The following is a 24840-nucleotide window of genomic DNA, read 5'->3' as shown; positions in this document are numbered from 1 at the left end:
TCAATAGCAGGCTTTAAAATATACAGTACCACAAAAGGTCAAGCCCTGGTATCGATTTTAATATAACATTTTTGCGCAGCTTCCCAAAGGGTTCTTTTCTAATATTGTTCTTCATTTTTCTCTCACTTTGTTCCCCGACTGGTGAATTTGTTGTTCTTCTCTGCAAAAAGCTGTATAAGCTGAGTTTGCTGAGTATGTGCCATTCCTATGACAAGCTGTGAGAAAATGAAAAAAAAAAAATTCAGCCAAAAAAAACCCACCTAAAGGTAGTGAGTAGGAGGATAAATACAAGAGAGCATGAAACACAAGGCAACCTTCTAATTCATCAAGTGGACAAGAACAAGATGAAACTCAGTACACTACGCCATTAGGAGTTCCTTTGGATCTTTGCTTTCCCTAGTGCCTTTGGAAGATCTTGATTCCCAAGAACAAAAAAACAGGAGGCCATGGGGATCAAAAGTAGGAAAAAAGAAAAGGATCATCTCTCAGGTGTCAACCAAAAACTCTGACCAAATCGGGTAAAGAATGTGGAGATTCAAGATACAAATACTCCACATTTCTCTTGATTTTAAAGTTCCGATGTTCTTAGACTATGGCAAAAAAAAAAAAAATCAGTGGTATATGCCCAAAGACACAAGACATTTCCTGACTGTCTCAAGTGTCCAGACTAAAAAATGCATGTAAAACATGTTCTGTTTCCACCCGTCCTTGAAATATAAATGCATAATACAGTATACTTTTACATGTAGTTACAAATTTTGAATAAAAATAGTCAAAAGTTTAAATATATTGGCTACTGTCAGGTCTTCCTCTATAGAGAATGCTCACTAAAAATAAACCAAATGTCTCAGAAGAGAAAAGAAAAGTGCGCCTAAGTCACCTGAAAGCAAAAAAGTAATGCTCCAGAAGTATAAATGTATTACCTAAAACTGAAAGCCAAGGAAGCCTGCTAGAAGGGATATAAATCACAGCTGCCTGTTAGGAACCAAAAAAAATCTGAAATGGAAGTACTGGGAAAGAGGCCTGTAGGAAAAGAACACCAGATGTGAATCTGGATGATGCCTTCTGACCGTAATACTGCTAGAGGTACACCAAGTTGCTTTCTGATTGTAAAACAGACCCACAGAAAACAGAGCTAGCATATCCATTTGCTCCACAGTCTGATGGGAAGGTCAGAAGCCTTGGATCCTGGAAAAGAAGTGAATACGTCCTACATGGAACAACACATAGATTAAACAGGGCTCACCTGAGCACTCCAGGGCAGTTTGGAGCTAATGTGTGCAATGTACCACGAGCACACAGTAGGCAATAGGTAAATGATATCTGCTGTTGTCAGAAGACAACTCTCCAGACTCCTTTTCTTTTTGCACAAATTCTGTCTTGTTTTAATGTTACCCACAACAGTACATTATTAGTGTACTGTTGCTACCACCTAATAGATAATGAATTTTGCCCTCACAGATTTCATATTCCAGTGTAAGAGGAGGAAAACAATAAACAGATAAAGTGCTCCAAAGAAATACAAAGCAGGAAAAGGACAGCTTGAGTAAGAAGGTATAAAAACAAGAACACAGTAGTTTATGTTAGACAAAGTGACGAGGTCAAGTCTCTCTGTGGAATTGAGAACCATGAAATAATAAGAGGGAGCTAGCAATACAAACTAGGTGTACAAATATTCTTGACAAAAAGCATAGGCACAACAGGTTTGGCATCCTACTGGCACAAGTCTTCAATGAGGCAGTCGCACTCTACAAGTGTATACAAAGATAAGCAGACAAAGGTCAAGAGAAATGAACTGGACTTTACACTAAATCTAATGTTCAACATCACAAGAAGGTTTAAGCAAAGATAGCAACAAAATTCTACATATATTTTTAAAACACAATAATGCTACTTTGTGAAAAATAATCTGAGAAACAAGAGTGGATCCTTAACAGGTGACTTTGTAACAGTACAAAAGACAAATGATGATGGTTTACAAAAGAACTTCTTAACTTCTGCACTATTGACATTTTGGACAAAATAATTCTTCGTAAGAGGCTATCCTGTGCACTGTAGCATATTTAGCAATAGCACTGCCTCTACCTGCTAGATGCCAGTAGTAGCCCAGATGTGACAATCTGAAACATCTCCAACATGGCAAAATGTACTGTAAGGAAAAGGAGCAAAATCTCACAGTTGAGAACCACTGGTTAGACTACAGTAGTAATATAAATGGTTATGGATTTGAAATATATTTTAAAAGTATAGATATCTGGGCCAAATCAATTGGAAAGGGGAAAGTGAAGACATAAAGACAAGAAGAAGGAATCAAGAATAATCAGTAATCAAATTGTTACATTCATCCTTTTGCTAAACTGACATTACTCAGTTTAACATTACCTTAACAAACTAAACAGTTTTAACTAACATTACTTACCTTCAACAGTTTAAGGAAAAGCTTTTTTTAAGACAAATCGAAGTGGTATTAGACAATTATAAAAACTCACTTGGATAATAGTTTGGGGTTCTACTCTTCAATTCTATAAAAACTGGATTGCATGGTTGACAGATACATTCATAAAGAAATGCATGATTTCCAATAAATTATGGCAAAAACTACAGAAAAATTAATCTTAAGCTATTTGACAGTATTTTGATAGTTTTACTTCAAAATATAATCACGTGAATTAAAAAAACAAAAACACCAAAAAAGCCTTTTCATCTGTGAATGTCTTTACAAACTCAATTCTTTATTTATTGAGCTACATAATCAAAGCACCGCTGACAGTGATGAAACCTACAAAATATTAACCTTCAGTAAACATCCAAAGAGGCTCAGATGGAGCATTCAGACATATGATAGGAAATATTACTCTTGGAGCAGAAAACAGTTTAGCTTCTGAGACACCACCAAGCAAAATGAAGATGAGTTTGGTTTCAGATGCCAGACTGCCTGGGTTCAAATCCCAATTCGCAACCTCTTTGGTGACGTGAGCAAAGGCATCTTTGTTTCATCCACTTCATCAACCCCACAAGGAAGGCAAAATATGTAATTTATGAATGGTTAAGAAATTTTCTTTAAATATAATCAGCACTCACAAAATGGTTCTAGGAAATAACCTATCTAAAAGATCCATTCTAAGAAGTTGTGAAAGAATCTGAATTTAACTCACTAGTTAAAACATTTGCATGCTATCATTTTTATGCTTTATGCTTTACATTAAGATCACACTAAAACCATTTCAATGGGACAGCTTGAAAAACTTTCCAAATGAAGAGGCTGAAGCCTACACAGTTTGTACACAAGAAGGCAACTGTAAACAGTATGTAAGTAATAAATTGTTCTCATGTTAGCTGCACATATTTGAATGGAGAATTCAATCCTCTTGTTCCAAAGGCAAATTGTTCAAGCAGCTAACTTTTTAATCAATCAAAGAACATCTAAGTTTGTAGACTAAATGTGATGACTCTATCATGTAAAAGACAAACAAATAGAAATACTATTACCGTATACTATTATACAACAGCACGACTAGTGGCAAACTCTACAACCAAAAACTCAACACATCAAGCGACACAACCAATACAAAATAATAGAATAAAACAAAATCTCCTGTTTTAAAAAAAATAGTCTAAGGAATAGAAACACAAAATGATTTCTGCTCTGCAACATTTATTAAAGTAAGTCTTACACCTCTTCATTGCATCCTGACTCCTTAAGGTAGGCTGACAAATTCCCCCAAGTAGACTGCCTCACTAACCAAAAGTAGATACTCATCTTTAAGGTTTACAAGGCATGGTACCATCTGCTTCCACATATTCCCCAAAACAAATGTCCCCGTGGTAAGCTAACAAGAACTGAACTAAAAGGACATTCAGACTGCCACCATCACTAAAACTGTGCACACCAACAGGCATGTGCACACAAAAAGCATTTTTTTAAAAATTAGCTTTAAATATATTCTTAAGAGTTTGGTCCTAAGATAAAAGAAATTTTTTAAACAGCATACAATTTTTAAAAATATCATACAAGTCACTTATTTCCCACTGCAATGCTAGAGATTAAACCCAGGACCTTACACTTACTAGGCAAATGCTCTATTACTGAGCTATATCACCACTCCTCAGATATCATTTCTAGGAAATGGCTTAGAAGAGAAAATCCAGCTAACATTTGTTACTCCTTGCCATAAGGTAGATGAGAAATTTTAAAGAAGGCATTTTCTCTAAGTAAGTACACAAATTCTACAAAGACATGTAGAATTTCTTCTTCAAGTCCCAGCACAACATCTTACTAGATATGACTTTAGGAAAGTATCATAGCTTGTTCCCTCATTTATAAAGTGGAGATAATGGTAATACCTACCTACAAGGCTGTGAGGATTTAAAATGCACATAAAAATCGCTTCTTGGCCTTTTGGCTAGGATCAAGTGTAAAATATACATAAAGTAGAAAAAAAAATACCTGTTTTTTGATTTTTTTTCATTTTAGTTGGGCATATGAGTTTTCTACTCTGAAATGGTTTTCACTGACAGTGCAATGATGTTAGCATGCAAGGTCTACGTGTATGCCACCTATCAAAGTGTTTACAAAAGACCTGCTTCTGAGTAAGAATGGGATACAGAAGAATACAGATCCTCTCAATAAAATGTCTTAACAAAAAGAGCAACTATTAAGAATTTTCTCCAACCAGGAAAAGAAGGGAAAGGGGTTATTTACTTAAATTGGAAAATGTACTAGTGTTTGGAAATAATATAATCCTGAGATAAAAACTGACATTTTCTTTACAACTATGTGGCCAGTACTCCTTTTCCGCATAAGGCTGAATTGACAAAGCTATTAAATTGAGGAGAGGAAAGGGGTGGGGGAGAGGTTGTCTGTATATTTCTAAAGTATCCTCACCGTTACCTCTATAGAAAGACCTCACATTCATCTACAGTGTTCCTAAAGCAGCATTACCAGCAGGATGAGCAGATGGACTCCTGAAAGCCTAAGACGAAGAATAAGACCCAGCCTAACCTAACTTTATGTGGCCTACTGCCCATAAAAATGGACTTCTGGATTAAGAAAATAGACATTAGGCCACTGTCCATTCACCTTCTAAAATGAAATAAAACTGAATCTACCCAAAAATGATATTTGCATTAGAAAAATGCACTTCTCATATACAAAGCATTCAAATCTGAGAGCAAATGATCCTGTCTCATGGTTCTGTGAAAGAAGCCTATCCAGCAAGAAGGCCTACAAGGTGACCCTCAGCTCTCTAGGAAGAAAAACAGAGAAAGAGGGCTGACTGAGCTCTAAGTACATAGTCCTGGAAACAAGCAGTGGGCGCTTAATCTCCTTTATATCAGATTCCTTGTTGAATTTTCTTTGGATAAATATTTACATAATAGTGAGAGATAACAGGATTCTCTTACCTCAGCAACAGAATGAATAGGGCTAAGCAGCAGCCCAAGTCTACTCTGATTCTGCAGCAAACTAAAAAACTTCACATATGTCTCAGTCACTTGCTTTTATAAAACAAAGACAAAACTGACAATAAGCATTAACAGATTATAAAAAGGATAATAGGTGATTTATAGAGTACATTATAACTCCCTCTCCCATTCAAAAAAGGTAAAGCTACATTATTCAGGTAATGGAGAAACTTCAACAAATATGACTACTATAGAACACAAAGAAATGAATTCCTTGAAACTTCCAAACGCGGAACCTAGCTTTGGCATAAATTACTTCGAACACTATGCTTCACAAGTGAGAACACAATTACTGTCAAAAGAACCATTTGAACAGAAGAAGCTAAACATCAGTGCTGCTATTATAACTAGCAAGAAAGTTACAGATTTTGATGGCATTTTTGATTGACTTTGGTTTTCCAGGTTTGAGATTCCTGGACATGTAAAAATAGCTTCTCAAACAGCATACAGAACAGGATTCTACAAGAACAGAGCATCAATAAAAAAGAAAATTGAATCTGGAAGATGAAGTGAAAAAATATGAATAAAACACAGACTGGATAATCCAACTCTGTACAATGGTTGGTTACAGAAAAGCAGTTGTCTCTATTGAAAAAAAGAGAAATATCATTTGAAGAAAAAAAATCAAAGTAGCAGATGGCACAAGATTCCAATACCTAGGACATAAACAGCACTTACCACCATCCTCCAGTGCAAAACACTGAGTGGCTAGGATGTGACTGTCTTATTACATTCAGAATGATCGTGTCTCTATCTTTTTGAAGCAAAATGAAATGAAAAAGTATGAGTATAAAACAACAGCAATACATTAAGTAGACAGGGGATACCAGAACTAAAATAAAGTTAATAAAAAGAAAGTCCAAAATTGTGGATATTTTATATTTTAGAAACACTGTTTCAATGTTGGGGCATATAGGAATTTTCAGAGTTAATCCCAACAAATCATCTACTACCTCCAATGAAGCCCAACATTGGGAAATAACCTCATATCTCTACAAAGGAGTCTGGGCTATACCTGGACATCAGGTATGCATCACTGAAGAGTTACAGCTCAAATTTCTATAATTAACTTCTCCACAAATATTTTGTAAATTAAAAATGAAAGTCATTTGTCTGTGTTAGTTGTACCTGACATGAGAAAATATAGACTGCAAATTGATTTGTTAAGGCCACTTCAAAATTATGTCTTTATTATACACCTTGATAAATATTAGTTATCAGCAGTACTTGTTCCCTTAAAGTTGATGAGTTTCCTTGAATTGTTATATATCTAGAAATTATACGTAGGTTGAAGGTCTGTAATTTTCATAACAACTGTGTAATTTGTGTCTATGACAGGAAAACAGTGTTCAACACTACACTAAATTAAAACAAAGATTTGTAAGACAGATATCCACAGTCTTCAGTTAATGTTTAATTTTAAAGGCACAATTTATTTTGTATTCTTATTCTATAGGCATACACAATATATTACTGCATTCATTCTTCTATTTTTCATTCCTGTAACAAAATATCTGAGGGTAGGATAACTTTATAAAGAGAAGAGATTTATTTAGCTTACAGTTCTGGAGATTCAGTGTCATTATGCTACCATTATCTCAGTTCTGGTTTAGGACTTTCTGGGGGACAGCACCAAGGCAAGTGAATATGAGAAGGAAGATGGAGATGGGTGACAGGGAGAGACTGACGCACACAATGCCAGCCAAGAAGCGAGAGAGTGATTCAGGGGCTTAGGCGTGCTCTTACAGCAACTTATTCTAAAAGGACTTAAAAGCCCACAAGAGCTATGTTAATCACCTCTGAGGTTAAGACCCTCTCACTAGGTGCCACTTCCTAAAGATTGCATTGCCGCCCACATTACCACACCAGAAACCAAATTTCCAAGACATCTGTGGCAACAAACCACATCCAAAACTTAGCACTTATTTACAAAAAAGTTTACAGACAAGATTTTCTTGTGAATTGAACAACTGTTCATGAGTTTTCTGTGTGAAAGACAATACCATGTCAAATATGTAATTTCTTATATTCTGTATTACTTAACATTATATACTTAACACTTAAGATAAAATCCCAGTTACGTCTTTCCTCCTCCATATTTTAGCTTTTTCTTTCAAAGGCTGTAAATATATAATAATAAAATCGAGATAAATTAAATATAACAACTTTAAACAGAAGATATCATTCCTGTGAATTTCACCATTATGAGAAACTAAAAAGTACAAATAAGTTTTAAGCCCTTATTTGATGACATACATACTGCTATCATTGTAAAAATAGACTGCTATCCTGTAAACCAGACAGCAGATAAAATTTATGACTAATTTATTAAACTTGCTATACTAAATTATCTTGTCTTAAAAATCTAATAATCAAAAATGAAAAAAAATCAACTAGATCTTAAATGGATTTTTTTAAAATCGATTTTAAAATAGCAAGCAAGTAATTGGCTTATGTATAGCTAGTTAAAACATCAAACCTTTCTTCATTTCTTGAGGAAGGTTATTAAAACTGAAATTTTTCACTTGACTATAGAGAGAGGTAAAATTCAAATGCTAAATGTCAAAGGTCCTGGGAGTCACATTTTTCTCGCTGTCACAAACTGACTTTGGGAGGCAAGGCAAAGGTCAGAAAAATAAATCCCATTTTTTTAAGTCTATACTCAAACAAGCATATTGTGTCCTGCATATTGTAATGCCTGATGTAGTTACAATACAACACAGCTAACTATAATCCAAACACAACATGACCATCACAGTAAAAACAGACAGTTCACATGAGCATTTACTCTGGACTCACAGTGCACCAAGCAACTATGTCTGTGACAGAAAACTGGTCAATTTTCAAATTGTTAAGACAATTTATTATAGTAAAACACACATTGCCAGAGTCTCCCTCAAGAATACTCCTTTCTCATTTAAAACACACTTATCGGGGGCTGGGGATTTAGCTCAGCGGCATAAGCACCTGCCTTGCAAGCAGGCAGTCGTGAGTTCGATCCCCGGTACCGATAAAAAACAAAAAGGACAAAAAAAAAAAAAAATCATGATAAAACACACTTATCCTATCATTCTTGTCACCTTTTATTAGTACAGGTTGATGACATATAAAAATCACATTTATCTTGGGGAACTGAAACATATATATACTGTGTTTTAATCATTTTTACTTGCCACCTTCTGTGGCAGTTCTGTAAGTCCCTTTTGTGAGCATCTCTAGTGTTGCTGTGCGTGACTCAGCGTCTTTCATCAATTCACTGTTTTCCTTTCAGGGTCATTTTGACTCTGAGGAAGAACCAGAAGTCACCCGGTGGTAGGTCCAGTCAAGACAGTGGGTGGGGACACACTGTAACTCTTTTTCAGTGGCGGGCACTCTGAAACAGCATTCACTATGCTCATTTAATCACACCTTATAGATACTATTAATAGAAGACTTCTAGAACTGCTTTAGAAAGTGGCAAGAATGATAGGATAAGTGTGTTCAAAACATGGGAGAGTAGTGTGAAAGGCATTAGTGACAATGTCTTCTGTTATAATAAACATTTTTAACTTACATAGGCATTGTATATTTTTATCACAGCTCATATTCTATCAGGTGTTTAATAATCAAATCTGTGATTCCTAATATACTGGAAAATCAGAGGAGCATGGTTTTGTTAATTATACATATCAGTAGAAATGTCTATCAAAGGCAAGTAAACCCACAATATACATTAAGTGGGAAGAAGTCCATGTGTAGATGTTATTTTTTAAATGAGAATACAGTATATATAAGCATAATGCTTATAACTGGCTCTGTTATCACTATGGGCATAGTAACAGACCTCTTTGGGGAAGACTGATTATGCCATATTGCATTAAACTTAAAGAAATGGACTTTAAAAAGAAGTTGGAATAAATTTTAAATGGTCTAATGAAATATCTTCAGTTTAAGCAATTTACAAAGGAGCTTGAAATGTGTGTGAGACTACTAGTCAGAGAAGCTGAAGAGGAGTTTCTGCACCAGTGGAAGGTAAAGCAAGACACTCAGCAAGTCATTCCAATCTGATAAAGAGTTCACAGTCATGAGTGTACACAGACTGTACTTCATTCTTCTAGGGCACGTATTTTGACACTCTCTCACGTGCCTAAAAGCAACTTACAATCCTGTGCAGTTGTCATAACTTGCATGTAAGCATTAAAATTTGTAGAAAAGGTGTCAGCAGCTTGAAAACCTCCCAAGAACAACCGTGAAGGAAGCTTTTATGGAATGCTATGTCATCAAGATTTTGATGGTACAGAATTTGATATTGTATAGAAAAACAAAGACATCAAAACCCTGAAACCAAAAGTTTCATTATCCCACATAATGAAACCCAATGTGCCTAGGTCTGAAGAATATTTTAAATCAAGGTTTGTCATTACAGGCACCACTGACATTTTAAACCAAGTAATTCTTTCTTGTTTTGTGCGAGGGGGCCAGAGAGACACCCCTATGAATTATAGGATACTTATTAGCTTCCTGGGCCTCTGTTCACGATATGCCAATAATACTTAACAAGTATAACGCCAAAAATGTCTCAAAACATAGTCAAATGTGCCCTGGAGACTAAAATCTCCCCTAGTTGAAAACCACTGTCTTAACCAATTCAATTTGCTTACTCTTTCATATATATATTTGTATCAGTGAAATATTTTTAAAAATCCAAAATCAGTCTTGATGAGCTATTTCAGTAAAAAAAACCTTAAAAGATACACTAATGGAATTTGCAGCAATGTTTTTCTTTATGGTATCTATTAAAAATCAATACCATCTTCAATTCAGTGGAATGCAGCACCTACTATCCATTTCCTTTTGTTATGCAGCCCTCATTCTGATTTCTTTCTGAGGAAACAATTCCCACTGTGTACAGCTCTAGTAGTACCCAGTTATTCCCCAGACAATAATTCTCTACTTTTCCTTTTGACTCTTTTGAACTATCTAATATAGTTCTAAAAATTTCCCTGCTTCCTAAAGGAAACAGTTAAATTTCAATCTTTCAACCAAAGAAATCTAACAGAAACAACTGCTTAGTTGAGCTACCCATGTAGTAAGCATTCCAGTATCTCTCCCTCCCATGCAGTTCATCCATCCATTAAAAACTTTCCTGTTCATCCTGGTAAAATGAAAAGGGGAATAGGTGAGACAAAGCTGTTAAAACTGTATGATGAGTTACGGGGATTCATTTTACTTTTCTCTAGTTTTAAGTAAACTTAAAATGTCCCATAATTTTTTTTTTAAAAGAGGAGATTGCATCAAAAGAATTACAAAAAGGATTTTAAATATTTTCACAACAAAAAAATTATATTTGAGGAAACAGATACGTTTGCCTGATTGGAACATTACATAGTGTATACATCTATTGAAGTATCACATGCTACCCCATAAGAATATCTGCAATTAGTATTACTTATGCATCAATTTGTAAAATAATGAAAAGGGCTTTTTAAAAATCTTTACTGCTAATAATTGTTCTATAAAGGAAAATATCACAGGCAAAATGCATTCCAAAGTCTTTCTCAAACAAGTTTATTCAAAATTTCAATTTATGCATGCCCATGTTCAGATCTTATGTGCAAGGGAACTAGTCGACAGTTCCGTGTGCATTTGAGGTGAGAACAGGGAAGCTTGGTAAGCAGGGCATGTACAAGTGACAGTACAATGGCACAAGGAGCCATTTTCTAAAACTGCTTGCAAGTCTTTATTCAAATATAGGCAACAGACATAATAATGTACAAATGCTCTGTCACTCCAAAAAGTTGCTTTTAAGAGACTGTACATAAAACTTTCTTAATGCTTTTTTCTAAAGTTTCTTCTCTGGTGGAAAAAAAGAAAAGAGAAAAATAGCTATTCATCCTGCTACGAACTATCACATAAATAAACACAGACTTTTTGCCAAGAGTTGACAGCTGGAAGTTTTCATGAAGGAGACTTCAAACAAAACACTTTTCAAAAAAGAACAAATTAGTAATGTAAAGACTATACCACCCTCTACTCTCCTTAAAGGTGACAGAAAATAAATTGTTTATCAATATTCATTTGTCCAGGTTAGAGCTAGGCTGCCAAGCCCATTCCACATGAGATATGAAATTGGCTCTCACTGGCACCTTTCATTCATCTCACTCTCCCTTTCTCTTTCACTGACCAAGGCAGAGCAAACAGGAGTTGAATAATGAAGAACACACACATGCACACCAATGATAGCTATTTTAATAAAAACTCTGCACTATATGAAGAGAAAAGAAACAAAGCAAAACCTCTGTGAAATATAAAAACCTGAACAGATTTGAGAATAACAAAAAAATTCTTATTAAAATAAAACTGAATTAAAAATAATAAAACTTCAAAGAAAAAATGTCCTACCGTAACATGCCTATTTTCTTTGCTTTTTAGTGAAAGTGACAAGAATGTTTTTAATATTTAAACTTCATTATCTAATTATATACTCAAATCAACCTAATCCAATCAAATAATTATAAAATGCTATGTGGGAAACTACTAAAATACACATAGACTCTTTGGCAATACTATTCACATCTCGATTTTTTAAAACCTAACCCATAAGCTTTCTCTACTTTCTGAGAAAATGGAAGCCCTAATCTATAACTTACATTCTAATCCATATGTTTTGTGCAAATTGTGAGTTAGCTTAGCAATTTGTCAAAAGAAAAATGTATCTGAGAACATTTTGCAAACCTATTATTTTGGGGATGAAATACTTCAGGCCCAGAGAGGATAAATTATATGTTGAAGGACCTATGACCAGTAAGGACTACAATTCAATTCAAAGATTCTCTGTGTTAGCTCTATCAAACAATAAATAGGTAGTCTAAAACAAAACAAAACAAAATACTAAGAATCTATTCAGAGATAGGCATGTGTCTAGTGTTCCCTGTAGAAAGACATTCCACATGACCATGTAATGTGTTCTGTGCTATATGCAAATGTCAGAAATAGCACAGATGGGAAGCACTTGACTATCTTGGATTAAAATGTATTCACACATTTTTATGCATAAGTATATACTTCAACGTCTTTAAAAAGTAGCATTTTTTACCAAAAAAAAAAAAATTTATCTCTGCCATTCTGTACACTGCTTCTTTTCCAGTTCATAACTCTTCAACATCTTTTTGGGTCAGATACAGGATCTACTCGACTATCTAGTATTCCAATGTAGGCGCATGCCATGATTCACCTATCCAATTCCCTAGGACGGTCGTTTGAATTGCTTCTAGTTTTCTACCATTACAAAACACTTAAATGACCACTTTTAACTACTATTCATAATAGTATCAATAATAAAATGGAAGCATGTACACAGAAAAAACTCTAGAGTAATAAATGTTAAGAGTAGTGACTGTAGTATGAAATTATAGAGGATTTTGATTTTCAACTTTGCAAATTTTGGTAACATCCTAATTTTTAAGTGAGTACAATACCAATTAGTGCTATTTATTCAGGTACTATGTATATGATATCCATCATTAGCTATAAAATTATATAAAAGCAAGCAATTTAATTTTAATCTTAAAATACATTGTTGATACAGAAATTACAGAGAAATTCTCAAGATAGTCCTTTGAGAGAGCAAAGCTCAGAACCTACTTAACTTAGAACTATTAAAGAGATATAATGATAGTTTAGTCAAGTCTGCAAAAAGGATAACATGGACTCTAGTCAGCACAATCCAAAACCGAAACTGGCCAAGTTTGTATACAGAGCACATTCTGAAGTTCAGTCATACACAAATAAGTTACTACAATCGTTCTTCTCTAAAAGTGTTTGATAGATTTAATAACTGCACCAAAATCTCTGCAAGATACTATGAAACTCACCGTTTCTGATTCTCAGATTCCTTCTTGGCTTGCTCCAATGCCAGTTCTTCAGCCACTCTTCTTTTCAATTCTTCATCAGAAACTAGAATTCAGCAAAAGGAAGTAAAGTAAGTGCCTTCCTAAAAACAAAAGCAGGAAAATGCTCAAGAAAATAAAGCTAGGATAGAAATGAATGGTGAGAGTTTTGCCAAGTGGTCAGTGACTCCTTGGAAATTTCTAGGCACTATGGAAAAGACTAGGTAGTACGCTTGGAATAATTTAACCAAGAATTCCCTGGTGACACAGAAATTTCCAAAACTAGCAACATTTATAACAAATTCAAGGAGATGCTTACTGCCTTGAGGAGAGTAAAGCATTATAGCACAAATTCTTTAAAATGATGCCCTACTATTAAAGTCTGATAATTACATGTAAGGATAGGTCAGCCTGAAAGGAAATTTAGAGAAGATAAAAGAACCAAAATCATGTCAATTCAATATTTAACAAAAAACCATTTATTACAGAGATAAGATTATTTGTATTTATATTAATTTTGCAAAATGCAATTATGATTTATGAAAATTTGGAAATCATATTTTCTAAAATACACGCCATTGAAATTCAAGTGCAAATAACTGGAGAAAAAAAAAGTGTAGTCCTGAGAACACAGCTGGAGCTTCCTAAATACCTGGTAACTTAATTTGAAACATCTGGTCTTCTCATTTAGAAGACTATGTATGACATGTTTTGAAAAGCCTCTTTCAGTTATGATGGCAAATAAAATGGACAAGTTTTACATACTTGCATAAGAGCCTTCCCTAAGACATAAGCAAAAAGTATCCCTTCTTCGCTAAAAACCTACTATCTAAAATTATGAGCAAGAAAGCACTGCTGGGGATTTAGCGCAATGGCGTAAGTGCCTGCCTGGCAATTGCAAGGTCATGAGTTCGATCCCTGGTACCAAAAAACAAAAAGGAAAGAAAAGACAAGACTAGAACTATTTGGAATGATCTGGGAATACACAAAGAACTCCAACAGTATTGCAAAAGATTGAGCCTATTAAGTAGAAAACTAGAGAGTAATGTCTCTGATCTTTAGATAAATTATTGACAATTTAGACATTATTTACCTCGCCTTAGGCATATGCAAAAAAAACAGTATATAAAGCACACAAAACCCCTTCAAATTCTTAGCTGACACTAAGGAATAATAAAGAATGTATGTAGTAGAGAAGTTGTAAAGATATTTTCTCACAGAAGTGTACTGTCAGAAAGCAACAACATAATGTTGGAATCCATCAATGGTGAAACTATGATTATAAAATGAAAGAAAATACTTAATCATATACTTGGGGTAAGGACAAATTAGGTATTTCTGAAAAGCACATACATACAAATGACCAATAAGCACAAGAAAAAGTTGCTCAACCTCATTAGTCATTAGTAAAAGGCAAATCAAAACCACAAAATGACATGCCACTTCAAGCGACATGACAAGACTGTAAGTGTTGGTGAAGACACAGAGAAACTGGAACCCACATGCACTGCTGCTAAGAATATAAAACCATATAGCCACTGTGGAAACAGTCAGGCAGTTCCTCAAAATACTACACAGGGTCACAGTATGTCCCAGCAATTCCACTCTCATGTACTACTACATATATGAAGCCGAAAATAGGTCTACACATTCCTCCAAAAAATGTTCTTAAGTATTTATAACAGAATTATTCTGCCTATAATCCCAGCACTCAGGAGGCTGAGGAAAGAGGATCTTTGCAAGCTCAAGACCAGCATAGGCAAAAAAAGTGGGCACAAGGCTAGCCTGAACTGCATAGTGAAACCCTGTCTCAAAAGAACAAAAAGAAACAAAAAAAAAGAATTATTCACAATATCCCAACAATGGAGACAATCTAAATGCTCATCAGCAAGTGAACAAACAAAATGTGCTAACACAGTTTAACAGCATTCAGTTATAAAAAAAGAATGAAGCATGATGTATACCTATAACATGGATGAACCTCTATTATACCAAGTGAAAAAAGTCAGACACAAAAAACTACACATTATATGTATCCATTCACTGAAATATCTAAAATAGCAAACTAGCAAAACTGTACAAAATCACAGAAATGATTACCTAGGGTAGGCCAAAGGTTAAGTTGGGGGATAATGATGATGATGATGATGAGCTAATGCGTATATAATTTCTTTTGGCAGTGGTGAAAATGTTCTACAATTAGATTGTGTGATGGTTATACAACTGTACAAATATGCTAAAAATCACTGAATTGCAAACTTTAAATGAGTTGATTTTATAGCATCTTAAGTATATTTCCAAAAAAGGAGGTAAAGGGCCAACAAATCCAAGAAAGAAAAGGAAAAGAGGCAGAGGAGTAAAAAAATAAAAATCAAACAACAGGGAAATCAAGAAAAAGAGGAAACTCTAGTTGAGATACTTACCCTAGAATGTCTATTATAATCTGGGGACTCCGGGAACATTACTGACCTCTCTCATACCAATTTTCCCAAAAGGCTGTTCTCTAACATTCCTTCCAACACTATTCTATGCTTCTATTTTGCTTCCCTCTCACTTCCTAGTCTGCAACACGAGACAGATACAAGTCTGCTTTGCAAAGGTCACACAAAATCTAGAAAATCAGTACAGCAGAGTATTCTATTTGCATTCAAGCAAATCTTAAAGGGTTCATTATTAACAACAATACAAATAACAGCAAAGAACTCATTTTAAAACAATACAAATGACAACAGAAATTGCAGGTGATAGATAACATCTCAAAAAAAAGTCTTGATAGTTTGCTTTTCTACTAGTCAGACTTTGGGTAAATAAATGGATTTCTCTGACTTTTGGGTTTCCTCATCCAACGATAGGACACAAGTGCTATGCATTCCAAAAGGCAATGATTTTCACAATTTAATCTACACAAAACAAGTAAAACTGTTACACATTTTGTTCATGGTGTACACGGACAGTAGTTCCATTAAAAGCAAAATTTAAAACAAATATTTAACCTAATTAGTATTACCTAATTAAACAATACTCTGAAACTTAACAGGATCAACACTATCAATTTATATAAGAAAAATCATGGTACTTCTCAATCAATTCAAATTACAACAGCAAAATTTTTTCTTGGACAAAATTCAGCATTCTTTATCAAAATCCAATTTAGCTCAATCAACTAAAACTAGGCTTCTATTAGTATTCAGTATACCTTGTCTAAGTATGAAGCAATAAAATCAATTCTCTAAGTTAGCTGGTAAAAGTCTCAGTTCTTTTTGTGACTTTTGGCATTTTCCTACAACTTTATCAAAATATAACTGCCAGAAAAATCATATATATTCAAGGTATGCAAGTTACATAATGATTACCACAATCAAATTCACATATCATCACATCTAGTTATCATTTGTATGTGTGGAGCGAAAACACCTAAAATCTCCTTTCTTATCATGTTTCAACAAAAAAATCATAAAGTCTAATGTAAATTCTGTACTTCCATAACTTCCTCATCTTATAACTGAAAGTCTATATCCTGTAGCCAATGTACTCCCATTCCTCTCTCCATCCAAAGCCTCCAGCAACCACTGTTCAACTCTCTGCCTCTATGACTTCAACATTTTAGACACCATGTTTAGTAAAATCATGCAGTATTTCTCTTTTGGCATCTGATTTATCTTATTTAACATAATGTTGCATTTTCATACTGTGTTTTATGTCTGTTATATAGAGGAAATTTCAAATGAACAATGAGTTTATTACTCAGATGTGATCAAGCAGGAACAGAATGGTAAGGATGCAGTTATCAAGTGATGAACAGCTTAGTGGATAAAAAGGAAGTGTTGCAGATGAAACTGTGCAGAAGGAGTGGTATGGGGAAAAAGAAATCCAACTTAGGAGTTTGCTGCTTCTTCCCCATACCCTTCTGCCTACATTTCTCAGCCCTGCCACTTTCTGTGGCTTTAGGAGAGATCCAGTGCAGAGAAAGAACATTATCCAGGTAGCTCACAAAGGAAAGGAGAAAAATGGAAAACACCAGCAACAAAAGGGGCAAGAAAGCACCTGGAACAATGCCCTTGTGGGTAAATAAATTGGATGTTATCACTTTTGGTCAGTAAAAGGAGTAACATACTAGCTGTCTTTCTAATGTCCTATTTCCAGAAACAGAGGGCAGGGTGGGGGGGGGGGGGGAATCACAACTTCTAGTCTCAGCCCAAGGTCATACCTGAAAAAGTAATTACCTTAGCTACAATCAAGATTTTAAAATAACAAAAGATAAAATATGACCTAGCATAAAGAGTTTAAAATAGCAAGTCAAAGCACAGGCAGAAAAATAAACCACGCAGTAATAATAAGTTTTGAGCATATCTAAGCTTCATGTTACTTGTTTTTAAATCAATAAAATACAGAAAGCAACAATATATTTCTTCTAATAAGTCTGATTTAAAGTGCATAAAGGAAAAAGATACACGATTTGGGGACTATTTAAAAATGGCCTTTTTGAAAGCACTTCCCCGTTCTCAGGATTTGAACATTTTTCTCAAATAAAACTGTTATTAAACTAAAAGGTCACTGTTTCAGGATGGACTACTTTAAGGGACGCACAGAAAAGGCCAACTTTGCCTATTAACACAGTGAGTCTCCAAGCACATCTTTACTTAGAAACTAACAAAGTTTGTGAAAGAGTAAAAATGAGAAATGTTCAAGCCATATAAATCAGTTGTGCCATGGAAATTTGCAAAACAATTTCAAGTTCAGTAAATATGGTTCTATGACTTTTATATACATACACACTTTCCCTTTCAAATGTGTTAAGGCAAAAAAATGATTTCTTCATAAATTTACGTCCTGTACTTTTTTAAACCTCAAAAATCATTTTAATTTCTTACTCAAATGAACCTTAATGAACACAAACACTGCCATTTTACCACTTAGTTACAGATGATCTGATACTGACCACAAAACATAGAAAAATCAAGCATGGCAATTACTTGGTTATAACAAGTGTGGTCCTAAACTATTTGAAACTATTATTGGAAATAATAAATATTTGAATTATTAAATGAAGGTCATTCTAATAAATTTTTATCTTTGCTTGCTTCTACTAAACAAATGAACTAGAAATCTTTCCTAAATCCCTAGGAATCTCTTAATTCTCTTAGAAATTTAGTTATCTAAATTTCTAAATTTGGAATTAAGATCAAATAAAGAACTTCAAGATTCCTAACCACATAAACTGTAACTCACTGATCCTCAGAGACAATTGTAATAGTCAAAGTACCTCTTCCACATTGTCTTAGTTATTTTTCTCATTGCTGAGATAAAATACCACACACCAAAAGTTGAAGGAGGAAAGATTTATTTATTTAGCTCATAGTTTGTGAAGGTTTCAGTCCATAACTGGCTGGGTCCAAGGCAGGGTAGCACATGGCAGAGGCCAACAGTTCAAGGCAGCAGGAATCAGCAAAAGCAACAGGGGAGAGAAAAAATAAGGCAAACCTCTTTCTGTGCCTTATATTGTATGCAGGCTACCGCCATAGCAAGGACAGGTGTAGCATTCACACCCTTAATCCCATCACTGCACTATGAATCAATTACAAACTCTAAATTCAGCCACCTCTGAAAAGCCTGTGATTGCACGAGGCTTTGAGGGGACATCTAGATACAAAGCATAACATATGTTATATGACTTTTGGCCAAATTTCCATGTTCTCAGAAAATGATTAAACTAGAGAGTTAGAGGGGTAACAACAGATGCATAATATTTAAGACAGATCCTTAAATAGAGGACAGCAATGACTCCAAATGATGGAAAGATTATATCATTTATGAAAAAATGAAAGACTAAAAATGCAACCATGATCTGAGACTTTATACACAGATTTCTTAGCTCTCAAGGGATGTGGCAAATCCGTTTGCAACTTTCCCACCTATGATTTTCCTTTGCTTCATTTTCTTTGCATAAACCTTGCACATAAATTCCCTCCACAATTGCAGTATTTCTTAAATAATCTTTATAAATTGCTTACTAAAAATAATGGCTTACCACTCAGAAAAATGCCAGTTCTTTTGGGATTTTTCCTTTCCTGCTTTCTCTTTTTGGTTTTACTATTTGTGGATATATCTCATGTCCAATTATATAAGTCTATTATTTTCTATTTTTATTTAAAAACACTGAAGGGAAACTAAGATGTATCATAAGAAGAAAATAAATGTACATCATTGCATGAAACATAAATGTATATGATGGCTTAAAGCAAGCAGATTTTAGATGATTCTGATGTTTCTGGGATTTGAATAGTTGAGCAAAAGCTTATAGTGTAAGATTAAACTTTCAGCTCATAGAAATACCCATTAATTTTATAATTCCAATAAGTTCATTAATATGAAAACAGAATGTATTGCTTAAAAATACTAATGGAAGCATCCAAGCAATCAATGAAATGAAACACACAGTATATTAGAACTAAATGACTCACAGCATGTATTGCAGGATAAATCTTGCCCTACTCCTTATCTTCTGAAAGGCACAAGGTTTGACTTGGAAGAGAGACCAAAGACGACTAAGATAAATCTCAGGGGTTAGAAACAAACAGGTAATGGTTTGCCATTTGTAGCACAAGCTATGTGGCAGACACACCTGATTTAAACACACAAGCATACACACACAAAGAAAAAACAAAAGTATGTTCAACCAACAGTTACCTAACTTGTATAAGAAAACCAAGCTTAAGACTGTCTTTTTTAAAACAGCCATCTATCTGCATACCAAGCAGTGTAACTGTGGCTACTTATACATTAAAGTTAATGAAGATGACAGAATGAAAATTCGTAACTGCACATTCATAATCATAAATATTGTATCAGAAGGCACACTGTTATAAAGAGTTTGGCAACATACACATTAACAGCATCAAGTTAATGGTTCATTTCTTAGTACTACTGCTCCATCAGGATTTATATACCTTTGTATATTTCTAATTTGAATGGCATAATATGCAAATAGTGTCCATTTTACTGTTTGCTTCACAATACGCATTCATAGAATCCAACTTCATGTTCCATTCTTTGTGAAAATAAACATCAATCCTGTGCTGCAGAAGCCGTATGGCAACAGACAGCGTAATTCATACTCTACGGTTTTCACATTTTTAAGCCAATAATTCGTAAAACTAGTGTTGAGAATCAGATATATCTAGCATTTCATCTCTTAATAACCTAAATGATAGCTGCAGGATCTCACAAAGCCTCTAGGAAAATAAGATCTATAATTTAAATTAAAAAAATAATAATTACCCCTGGATATTGCTCTTTGATGCATAGCTTAATTTTTGTTTCAAAAATGGATATATTCTGTTCATTGAGAATACTATAAATTACACAGCATTACCTTTCAATGTCAAATAAACTACAAGAACAAGCCAAACCTGTTTACCATTTAATCCAGAGTCAAAGATTTCCTTAGAAGGAGTGATAAAACATTCAAAAGACCAAGCTAGAAATGAAGAGAGTTCAAGTCTGGTCCTGGCTTTGCCACAATTTGTTTTTTGAATTTGCTCTGAACACTTCATTGCTTTAGGTTAAGGCAATCTCATCTGTAAAATTAAGACTCAAACTAGCAAATCTCCTATATTTCTTCCCCTTCAATAACTGTGTTAAATGGGAAATTGATGGGCTGAATTCAAGCTTGAGCCTCCACTCACTCCAGAAAGTCATTAAAATAAAGGCAAAGAAGTAATAGTCTATATGAGGCCAAATATATTATCAGTTGCTTTACAAACAACGCAAAAAGTAGGAGGGTGCCTAATGAGAAACAATACTGTGCAAGCTTTGCTAAGAAACACCTGCCAATGTTTAGTAAACAATTGTTAATTGTTGGATTTGTTGGATCAAATACCAGTCATTAGATAAAAATAAATCACCAACTTTGAGGGTAGCTTGGAGAAGATTTAGAAGAAACCTAACACGTACTGTAAAATCATATATAATCTGGCATATATGTATGTCTGTTCCCAACTATCCCCTGTACTGCCACCAACAGCAGGTTTTTGTTCTTGGTTCCTTCTTTATAGAAAACCTGGGGCCATCATTTACCAACATGTTGCGCATAAAGGAAAAGCCTAGATATTCATTATAAGAATATTGTACTGGCTATAAAATTTCTGTTTCAATGTTTGAGCTCTATTTTCTGTTTTCTGACCAACCATATGATGTTAATTTTTGTTCCAAATCAAGGAGCCAAATCTAAGTATATCCCAAACTAAGGAAATCTGAAAATCCACTAGGTAGCAGATCCACATTGGTTTAATACTTAAAAACTTTAAAGAGATGAAGACATACAAAATAGGTCCTACCATTAACAATAGACCTGAGTCACTAAAGATGTGCCATTGAGGTTCTAGATGAAGAAAATAAAGTCAACTGTAGTTAAGGTGGTAAGGGTCAAGGAAAACTCAAATTAGATGGAAAGGAAAACAAACAAAATTTGTTTGTAAGTAAAAACAGAAAAATAAATTACCTGAATCTGGGTAACCTTAGAAACAAGGCAAGAATTTGGATATGTTAAGAAATAGGGCATCTACATAGTTGTAAAACCTGGGAATAATTTAACAAAATAGCATGGTATGGGAAATTTAATCTGATAAAGGTTTGCAGACAAACCTCAAAGGGAAAGTATACGGCAATAAATGACTCTCAAAGTGTAACTTCAGCTGGAGCTCAAAGCAGCAGCACCTCCAGGGAATTTTAGAGACCTGCATAATCTGTAGATGTGGCCCACAGGTGCATGTAACAAGTGCCCTGGTGAGCCAGCCACACACCGAAGTCTGAGAACCACCAGCAAATGATGTTGAGGTCCTCCAGTAGGAGACTGACTGTGAAGATAGTCTAGAGCACAATACTTTTTCCGGGGGAGGGGGGTTATCATATAAAATGGAAAGATGAGAAAGAAAGATGTCAAAAGATACACAAAATGCCATAATTAGTGTTCATGTTAGTTAAGTAACAAAAGGTGAAGCTATTTGGGGAAGAAGGAAATAAGCCCAGTTTCAGACATACTTAACTGAAGGTAATGGGAGAACTACCATATGGAATTGTAGGCAATTAAATATTGAAACCTAAAGCTCAGAGCTGATCTGACACTTGACTGGAAATGCAGACTTGAGAATGGCTCTTAAGGATCTAAGCTCAGTAAATTCTCCAGGAAAATATATGTAAAAGAAAAAAGTAACAGACTGAAGAACAGGCCTTAACAGTCATAGATAGTCATAGATAAAGGAAGGGAGTAAAAGGAAAACATCATTAGGGGACAAAGGAGAAATGGAATGGAAAGCAAGAAATGAACCAAGATAGCATATATGGAAACGATAAATAGATTTTATCACCTATGCAAACTCAGGTCAACTGGCAGTAGCTGCCTTGGTACTGTGTGTGGGAGGACTCAGGAGGCCAAGTCCAAGTTCAGTGATTTATGTCTATCCTGGGCAGAGGAGGAAGAACCAGCAGCAAGACTGACAATTACCTATCATTGCATGGAGTACATGAAAATTAGATTGTGTGAACATCAGGAATCAGTGGGAGGACAGCAATGGAAAGCAGTAATTATAGGCCTGTTCAACAAGTTTAGAAATGAAACAAAGGGGTGGAAAATTATAAATAAAAGATAATTTCACAAGTAGTAGAAATTGACACATTTGAAAGGCAGATATAATCAATAATCTGTTACTAAATTATAAGATACTGATGAATGCTAGTCATTACTTCTTAAAAGAAAATTAGAGAATACAATGAATATATCACTCATTGTGATGTTCTATTGAGCAGATCGTTTAATGAACAGTAAGAGACTAAATTAGCATTTATTATATTATGCTTGTCCCTTTCCTAAATGACCACTTTGATTCAGGTTTCATAGCACTTTTTTAAGGAATAATTCATAATAGTAAAATAAAGAAGATAAGACTATATCAGATGCTTAAAACACAAACACAAAAACAACTTTAACCAAGACTAATAGCCTCACCTAAATTATTTCCTTTGGTGAATCAAACATAAAATACCATTCTGTTATCAAAATTTATAAATCAATCTTTTTTCTTCCTATTATTATAAACCAGTGTGTGCTAACATGGAAACATATGGTATAATCCCCAAATCTATTACACAAATAAAAAAATTCCTGAATTGAACTTGGAAACTTTGGGCTTTGATCAACATTGTTTTGTATGGGACACTTTAAATTTATCTTTGTATATAAAGTGTAAGCACAGCAAAAGACTCAAAAGTATGAAAATAAAATCTATCTTCTAGTCCCCCTAAATTTCTACAGTCCTGGGAAAAGTCAGCTAAACCCTATGTCAAGACTTTTATTTTTATGAATGGAAATGAAATTTGTGACTTAATTATAGAGTCCTTTTTATAAAGATAAGTACAATCCTACATGTACATAGACTTCTGCTAGACCTCTGCTAGACAACAGAAACAGTATAGGCATCCCACACTGTCAGACCTCAGGACTTCAGCAACTTCTTTTATAGACCATTAAGACTGAGATGCCAGAAAGGACCTATTTAACACACTAGCTAACCACCAAAGAACAATGGCTCCTCCTGGGAAGTTTTAAAAAAGCAATTCAGATTTTACACCCATGTTTAATTCATATTTTATTCATGATAGTTCAAATGTATTAATATGCCAAGACAGCACAGTACATATTGGTATATTTTTCATTAAGCTAAAGTGCAATATCCTGAGCTTTGTGTTTTATTTAATTCACATGTGATAATTAGATCAGCTCTTTTGAAGTCAGAGTACAATACCTATGGCTATTATTTTTCCTTCATCTGAAGTTACAAATCTCTACTTCATGTTCAGAAAACAGCATTTTCAGTGTATTCCTAAGTAGTTATAATTTCTAATAAAACCAAAACAATTCTCTTTGAGGCATTGAGGAAGTTCTGTGACTTTGCTGATTATAACTGACTTGACCATCTTTAAAATACAAGACTATACACAAGAATTTCAAGACCAAAGCATGATGCTATCTTTCACTGAAATGTAACAATGTATTTAACTTTTGTAACAGTAAAACAGATTATCCATAATAAAGTCAGACAGAATAGAACATCACAATAAAAAATATATTCTGATTATAATCATAATAATCCAGAAATCTCGTGGATATCAATGTTAAATGGCAGAAAAAGATGGGATTTCTTATTATTAAGTGGTATTTCATTTTTGTAACTTACTCCACATGTTACATAAACTTTATGGATGTCATTCCTATAAAACTACTGGAATCATATACAATAGCAATAAAAAAGGGAATTTCCATCCAGGCCACTAATTCCCACTTTTCTAAGACCCAACTCTACTTTCTGTTGTTTTTATTTTACCTGCTGGGGATCCAATCCAGGGCCCCACACATGCTACACAAGTGCTCAACTTCTGAGCTACATCCCAGCCCCAACTTCTGCTTTTTAAGGGCAAACGTGATTATCATCCTGAAATGAAACAAATAATAATC

General features: G+C 34.3%; 1 protein-coding gene and 1 pseudogene across 3 annotated transcripts in view; one reads left to right on the top strand and one right to left on the bottom strand.

Annotated features, from left to right (window-relative positions):
* The window catches only part of Chchd3 (coiled-coil-helix-coiled-coil-helix domain containing 3), a 269090-nt gene that overhangs the window by 201317 nt on the left and 42933 nt on the right, over window positions 1–24840 (bottom strand). For all 3 annotated transcript variants that reach the window (XM_063240579.1, XM_063240587.1, XM_013150504.3), the window contains exon 3: window positions 13317–13398. In XM_063240579.1, the coding sequence (XP_063096649.1) occupies window positions 13317–13398 (82 nt within the window). The remainder of the gene's footprint in view (window positions 1–13316; window positions 13399–24840) is intronic.
* On the top strand, window positions 4384–4550 carry LOC111756272 (U2 spliceosomal RNA; annotated as a pseudogene).

The sequence above is a fragment of the Cavia porcellus genome, unplaced genomic scaffold, assembly GCF_034190915.1.
Source record: "Cavia porcellus strain 051 isolate PalLab524CR breed Dunkin Hartley unplaced genomic scaffold, mCavPor4.1 scaffold_2, whole genome shotgun sequence".
Lineage (NCBI taxonomy): Eukaryota > Metazoa > Chordata > Mammalia > Rodentia > Caviidae > Cavia > Cavia porcellus.
Note: the sequence above shows the minus strand (reverse complement) of the source record. Positions and strands in the feature narration are given on the sequence as shown.